Source organism: Oculina patagonica, chromosome 8, assembly GCF_052425735.1.
Source record: "Oculina patagonica isolate OP01 chromosome 8, crgOcupat, whole genome shotgun sequence".
Lineage (NCBI taxonomy): Eukaryota > Metazoa > Cnidaria > Anthozoa > Scleractinia > Oculinidae > Oculina > Oculina patagonica.
Window position 1 is genome coordinate 13,640,632 of NC_135765.1, and position 8,141 is coordinate 13,648,772.

The window sequence follows — 8,141 nt, forward strand, 5'->3', positions numbered from 1 at the left end:
ATTTGTTTCAAATATTTTGTTCCAATTTAAATAAATTAAAGTTCTCCTTTTATTACCTTTATAATTATCTTTTTTGTCATCGCAATGTAAAATTGTAGCAAACTGTTAAAAGTACTTATTTAACCAGACTGAAAAATGGTTAAAACGGTATTTAAAATAATCAAAAACTTTATAATTACGGTATTATTTAACAAAAATAAATATGTAAATGTAAGGTACTAGTAAACTAAAATTAAACTTGGAATGCACAGTTACGACAAACAAAAAGCAAACGAATTACTGCAGCACTTATGATACAAACATTTTGTACAAGGACATTTTTCAATATAGCTGAATTTTAAGCAAATAACGAAACACGATTGAAGCATCTCATTATTTGTTTCTTTTTTCCGGGTATGTATTTTTTTAGACGTCGTATCATGTTTTAGTTGGCAATGTCTGTTATGAACTCTTTGCGGGAGCAATATTTATGATAAAAGAATTGGCCAAAAACAGCAGGTGAAATAGCACGCTAGCTGTAGATGTTTATCAAAAATTGTAGCACATTTCCGACTTGTAAAGTTCCTACAGGGTCTTGTTGAGGTTATGTACTCATATTTTTGTCACGAAAACTTTAAGAGAACAGAAATGCTTACAATTTAAGTTTTAGGTTAAATTGAAAGGAAACTTAAAAGCGATTTTCAGGAAAACCGTTCGGAAATTGTGTACATGCAAATTCATATCCCGTCAAGAAGGCCGGCACGAGAGATGGATGGCACCTCCATAGATTTTTGTTCTGTTAGTGCAAAGCAATTTTTTTGGGGGCATTGGACAGAAAGCCCTTAGCTTACTCTACAGGATGATATAACTTTTGTTGGCTGTAAGGTCATATGACGTTATTCAAGCCGCCATCTTGGATTCGTCATCTTGGATTTCACTATTTTTCTTAGAAAGTCAGAAGTCAGAATACTTATGTAGACAAATCGTATAATTTAGGCCAGACTCGCTTGTAATTATGAAGTTGCCATGGTAGCGTCACCAAATCATGGACATATAGTAAACATCTCACAATTTTTGCAAGGGATGAATTAAAAGCTACTGAATTTCCCAGCATCATAGAGGAAATTCCCTTTCAAAATTATGAAAGAAAAGAGGGGTGGGGGGGGGGGGGGGGGGCATCAACCTCGATAGTAAGTCCGAAGGTTAAACTGAATTTCCATTAATCTTTTTGTTTTTTTCATCTTAGTTTGGTTCACATTAATGTTTTAATAAAAAAAAGTTCGTAAAAATTCACTTAATATAATGCTGAAATAAGTTGTTTTCCCAAGATTGAGTACTGCGACGTGTAATAATCAAAAAGACGGTTTTGCGAACGCACTCAAACAGCTTCTGTCAGCACTGCAAACTACACTTCAACGAATGAATAATGCATGAATAATAACAATCAACAATAACAAATAGTTTTTTCACTTCAGCTTCCGTCAAACTACACTTGTATTGGTCAGTTCTAATATCAGTTTACTTTTCCATTCATAAGGTGAAAATGGTCAACAAATCCTGAAAGTAAATCATGCTGGTGCTAAATTCGGCTTGAACTTGAGATTAAACATTCAACAATATGATTATTATGGAGAGATGACGTCACAAGCGGGCCTAAAGGTCCTTATTCATCACCAGCAGACACCGCCAATGGTTGAAGAACTCGGTTTCTCGCTGTCTCCTGGGACGAGCACCCTTGCAGCAATTAGAAAAGAAAAGGTACAAATTTCTAACAACCTTATTTTAAAAGTGCGGTTTTGAGAACCGGATTCTTCGTCTTTTGCTGAGTCTGACCAGTTCTTATATTTATTCTTACGTCGTTATCGTTTTCCCATCTTTTCTTTCCTTTCTCCCTCCCTTCCATCCATCCATTCATCCATCATTCCTTCCTTCCTTTCTTCCCTTCTTGCATTCTACCATCCTTCCTTCCTTCCGTCCTTCCTTGCTTCCTTCCTTCCTTCCTTCCTTTCTTCCTTCCTTCCTTCCTTTATTCATAACTTCTTTGCTTCATTCCTTAGTTCCGTCGTTCCTTTGTTCGTTTCTTCGTGCCTTCCATTGTTTGTTCGTTCGTTCGTTCATTTCTTCCTTCCTTCCTAACTTCCTTCCTTCCTTCCTTCCCTCATTCCTTCCCACCTTCTTCTTTCCATTCTTTTTTCTTTCTGGAGACGGAACTACCCATGTGAGGACCTTGGATTGTAGGAAATACCTTACATTTTTGTCAGATTTTCGTCTACCTAGGCCTGCTGAAAAATAAAGATGTACGAAATGTGTTTTGATTGCCTGAATTGATATAATTTTCTAGGTTCAAAACCTCAAGGATCCCTATGAGACGAATTGTACAGACACTGAAATGGAACACAGTTCTGGCAGTATCAAATATACAACTTCTGCTTGTATGCTTTCGTGTCACTCTGGATACCTTGTGGAAAATTGTGGCTGCAAGGACCCAAGGATTCTGTGTAAGTGCTGGTTTGGGTGAAAACAACGACAGTGCGAACATAAAACGACAACGAAAACGCTTCTAAAACTAGATTAAAGATGTAACATTTTATTTATTTTCATTAGAATTTTGTTTAAATTTCCGGCATTTTCTTTGTTTCTAAGGAAATAAGGAAACCCAATATGGCGGATCTAATGTCGTCATATGACATCATGTTCCTTAATAGAACGAAAAACCTTAGGAGGGGGTTTCATCAACGCCCATTGTACCACGGTGGGGCTATGAATTTGCTTGTATGTTGGAGGGTTAAGGTTGCGCAGGACCATTGCTAATTAATAAATTAGTTAGCAAACACTTATTTAGTAGATACTTTTTTATTGCACTGCAGTTCAATTCTCAATTCATCTTGAACGTTTAATTTTTAGCAGAAGACAACATCGAAGTATGTGGTATACGTAAAATGGCAACCTGCCTTTTTCGTAAAAACGGTAGGTTACGGAAATAAATCGTGGATAAAAATCATCTAGTTGCATATAAAATGATGATTAATATTATTAAAAATGATTATGATTATTTAATTATATTTATATTTATAATATATTTCAATCTGTTCTAAACTGTATAATCCATTTTAATTATGCCAAATTTTTATCGTACTCTTGAGTGGTGAGTTAATTTTTGTGTAATCACAGTCCAGTATATTTAGTGACCTAGCCTGTTTAGGAATGCAAATGCAAAAACAATGCCACTTACAGGTCACGACATTTGCCAAATTGGACCAACCAAGTGCAATAAACGTAAGCTCTATGTTAAATAACATGTCATGATATCTCGAACAACCGAGGAGCGCGAGATTAAATACAGACAACTGTGTTGGATGAATCTGGCCACGGATATGGTAGGTTTAAGATTGCATCAAACTCCCGGGGGGGGGGGGGGGTACTCAAAAAAGTTTTATTCTGGGAGGCTCCGCCCCAAGTTCTAACCCCTTACCCTTTTATATACCATTTTTTCGTGGGGCGAAAAACAATGCCACTTACATGAACTAAGAAACACATGGCGTTGTCAAGAACTAGCCCAGTTCAACTGTAAAAAGTACTTTTTTTTTTCTTTGCAGAAAATTTCTATACGGTTGTGGGTGATCGCTGCAAGTGTGCAATACCGTGTGAGATCATCTCCTTTAAACCCCTCTTGTCTTACGCTAGCTTCCCAAGCGATACCTTTTTAAAGGCAATGATAAAAAGAAATCTAAAAAATGCTACAGACAAAGAGATAGAGAATTACATTACGTTGGCCAGGTAAATATCAAGAAGAAACGTTGTGCATTTGTTAAACAATGGTTGAAGATGACAAGCTGGAGACGCGGTGGCTTTATGGCTGCGTGTTTGACACAGGATTGTGTAGTAGGCGGGATCATTGTTCGTGGATAGGATACTTCTAGACTGTTCAATATAATACCGTCTATTATTTCGTAATTTTTTTATTCACCGTTGAACCCGGAAAAGAATTGGGAGAGAACTGGACGCCAGCGCAGAACGGGGCGCGCGAGAAAACCCACTCGTCCCAAGCTTAGCGTTTTTTCTTAAAATTTCAACTGCACTGCTTCGTATGATATCTGACTTTGCAAAAGGATCAACCGTGAAACTTGCCTCCCAGAATTTTTAATACCGCGAAAAACGGTTATTAGGATAGTTAGATGTAGAGATAATATATCTTAACGAGTCGTCATAAAAAGTGATAAATTGTAATCACCGATTGCACAACTCATCACTGTTTTATTTCTGATTACTTTGTCTTTTGTTTCACTACAGCAGCAACTTCTTAGAGCTTAACGTATATTTTCAAGATCTGAATGCGTACTACCTAGAGCAGCAACCTGCATACACTAAAGAAAGCCTCCTTGGTGAGTTATTATAGTTGTACTGCGTCACGAAGAGAAGAAGAGTATACCTGGGAACCTTTTTTTGCTATACTTAAGAGTCATCTTGAAATTGAAAAACATAAATCCAATTTACAAAATAAGTATTTGGGCCTCTCTCTCTTTTCAGTTTTGCCGTTATTTTATTCTTTTTATTTCTTTTTATTCACTTATCTTTGGTTCGTTTTATTTTTTATTTTCTGCCCGTCTTTTTGTAGGACTGTACAAGTTAAATGCAGTCGTTGCCTTATTGTGTAATCGTAGCTTTGGTTTGTTAAATCAGAAGTGTCATGAATATTGTAAGCATAGTCATAATTAGTATAAGTACCGTGTCGAAAGTATTGTATATAATGTCTAATATGCAAGTATTAGTACGTTTGTGTTATTAAAGCAGTTCAGATAAAATGAGCACACACGACTGCATGGTTGCTAGGTGACTTCATCTAATGAGCATGTAGCAGGCGGGTTATATCTTGAAACGAAAAGAATTAATAACAAAAGGAGGCAATGACGAGATTTTGAAAACAATTTGGGAGGCTCAAAACAGTTTTCAGTACTTTCCAGCTCTTATATACTTTGATGGGTCAGTGCTACAAGCATTTATCAGTTACTGCTACAAAAATGATATCAAACAAATGTCCTGTCATTGGCAAACAAATTGTTATTATTTTCTTGATGTCACTTGTACCATAGCAATGGTAAAACCAATTAAAATCACCCTTAATTTTAGCTTCAAGTGCTTATAACTCAATAACGAGTCCGGTCATCTCCATTTTTTTTATTATTGGATAATGATCAGAATGTTAAGATACAACTTTTTGCAAAGATAAAAATTCTCGGAAGCGGTTTTAGAGCCACCTTAAATTTTCGAAAATTCGAAAGTTGTAGGCACTTAAAGCCAAAATTAAAGGGAATTTTTACTAGTTATACCGTTGCTATGGTTACAAGTGACTTCAAGTAATCGCAATTTGTTTCCCAATGACTGGGCATTTGTTTGATTCCATTTGTGTAGTGGTAACTACTAAATGTTTGTAGCACTGAGCCAGCAAACTATATAAAAGCTGGAAAGTACTGAAAACTGTTTTTGTGCCTCCTTATAAAGTAAAACAAAAACGCATTTAGGAAAAATAAGTAATTTCCTTTTTTTTCTGATTAACTTGCTTGAATCAAGGAAATGTAATAGTTTCGTTATCCGACTTGTCAGAAATGGCGTAAGAAATTCACAATGGTTATTTTATTATTTTCTTCAGGTGAAATAGGAGGGCAGCTGGGCCTCTGCATTGGTGCCAGTCTTTTGACCTTGCTGGAGTTTTGTGACATCATATTCAGAATACTTAAGATACGGTTTGGACGAGCAGGATAACTTACTTACACCAGGGAAGGTCTTCCATCACGAAAGGCACTCAGTCCCTGCATTTTCTACAGGCTTCAACTGGAAGAGCTTTGCTTAATATTTTCTGCTGAATAAACTTCAATCACGCTTTGTTTAATCTCACGATATCTTATTAAATAATAGGAAATACATGCCTCCAGGTTTGGGGGGAAAAGGTAATGGACAAACTTTGTAATGGTTTTATTTGTAGCATTCGTCGAAAATTACTTCATTCAGTCGATTGCGTCTGTCTCAGCTAGTTTTGTCCAGGATTGTAGTTTGATCATCTTTGATTATTTTTACTTTAAAAAATATAACATTTTAAAAATATGTATTTAAATTGGCATTTATTGATAAACGTACACTGTAATAGAAGGGTCAAGTGCAAAAAGGGCGGAAGTTAAGTGACCTTGGACTTAAAAAAACATTGACAGAACGACTCCGAATGTCGTACATGTATGTGGGTTTGTTTACGTATGTGAAACATTGTACTCTATTCATCTCCCCTGGTTTTTGCTTCATTTTAAAGGAATAACATACAGAGGAAGCTCGGTTTTTCAATTTGGCTTTTTTAGAATTTTCTTTATTCTATTTTAACAAAGAAGAAAGAAAACAAAAAAACAAAGCAAAAGCTGGCGAAAATAAATTCAGTTTCAATGTTTCACTTATGACAACAAAACCGCATGCAAATTTTGGAGTTACTTTAGCAATGTTTATTTCAAGCCAAAATCACTTTCGCCCTTTTTGCACGGGACCCTTCAATTAAGTTACACCTTGACTTGGCTTAATAGGGTTTTCCGATATAGCGGAAGATCCGCGGAAGTGGAATATGCCCATTTCAACAGAAATCAATTTCTGGACATGAAAAACATTTAACCGACTTTAAATGATAAGTAGAATGAGTTGTTTATCCCTTCGACCCCCAAATTGTTCTCAAAAAACGCGTTTTTTTTAGCCGCTAAACTGAAATTTTGGTGCTATGGTTTGGAATTTACCTCAACTTTGCTAAAGAAGCACTTTTTTACACTTCAGCGACATTTTCATAAAGATTCTGTGTAAAAGTGTACAATATTTTACTTCGGTGCATGCGCATAAGCCAAAATTTGGACTTTTTTTTTTTTTTTTTTTGCTGAACCGTTCCAAATTTTTTTTTGGCCCCTTTTGCTTCCTATTTTTTCGCTTTCTTTTTCTCGTTACTTTCTACTCTTCATATCCTATCTTTTGGCCAAAAAAGTTTTGACATTATCAATGGAAAACCCTGAAAAGGGGACCTTGACCAATTACAGGTGTACTGGCCTGTTTAGCAACGATTTTGCACCAAAAATGGATTTTGTTTTTCTTTGATTAGCTCTGTCAGAATGCAACTGATATTCAAAATGAACAGTCCTGTAGAAAGGTCAATTCACGCTCTATCAGTTTCTTATCACGAAATTCCACTGACGTGCTAATTAATGACGTCACAAGTGAATCAATGACTGCACCTCCAAATAGCGCATGAATGGCGTTTAGGAGTGAAAGGGTTATACCCTTCATATGGCGATTTCTTCAGTACAAATTTTTGAGCCATGATAACGTGCTCTTTACAAATACATCAGTACAGCGCTCAAATCAGTTTATTTCATTCTAACTTGTAAATTATAAATGTTTCTGCTCAACAAAGAATTCGAGCAAGGAATATTTCTTTCAACTGAAACAAGACAAACAAGATTACCATGGCCAGTTTTCTGACTGGAGCGTCTCAACGTGGTTTAACGTCAAACGTCTTTTTACCGTCAACTGTCGAAAAAAATCAGTTTCTAGTTGTCAATACTGAGGTACCATTTTAGCAGCTCCTCTCGGACCTCTGGCTCCTCTCGGTTTTGTTTGTAACATTTGTTGGCACCAAAGGGTTACAAAACACAAGGAAAGTGAGAAATGCACGAGCCTGGGCGTTTTGTAGTGCGGGAAACCCTGACGATCAGCACGAGGAAGCACGAGCTTTTAACACGCATTTGATTACTCAACCGGGCATAATAAATGAAATTTTCACGATTACCGCTAGAACGGTTTTTGTGAGGCAAAAAGTGTTCGTGTTTTTCACACGTTGTTGATCAAGTTAGCCTCGATTTGCATTGGAGTCCTTTTTAAAGTTCACGTCTGTTTGGTGCAATTTCAATAATAATAATAACTATCCGGTTTTGGCCGCGTAAACTGAGGTTTCCTTTTAAAATCATATCCCAGCATCGGGCGAAACGATGTACTCGTATCGGGATGCGTGCGCGGTTCAAACTATTCACCCTCATAGAAAATCCAGCTGAGGTCCCGGATAGTCTTTGCTTACGATGTCAATACTAGTTTGTTCCGAATAAAGGACATTCGACTAAAGTCCGTTATATCAAACAATTTTATATAAT

The 8,141-nt window shown here is 36.3% G+C and overlaps 1 protein-coding gene across 1 annotated transcript; it reads left to right on the plus strand.

Moving 5' to 3' along the window:
- Positions 1–1,539: 1,539 nt before the first annotated feature.
- Positions 1,540–6,346, plus strand: LOC144663656 (acid-sensing ion channel 2-like). Its single transcript, XM_078524665.1, has 6 exons — positions 1,540–1,737; positions 2,321–2,477; positions 2,884–2,946; positions 3,576–3,756; positions 4,270–4,361; positions 5,627–6,346. The coding sequence occupies exons 1-6, from the start codon at positions 1,615–1,617 to the stop codon at positions 5,737–5,739; spliced, it is 729 nt and encodes a 242-aa protein (XP_078380791.1). The 5' UTR covers positions 1,540–1,614; the 3' UTR covers positions 5,740–6,346.
- The last annotated feature ends 1,795 nt before the right edge of the window (positions 6,347–8,141 follow it).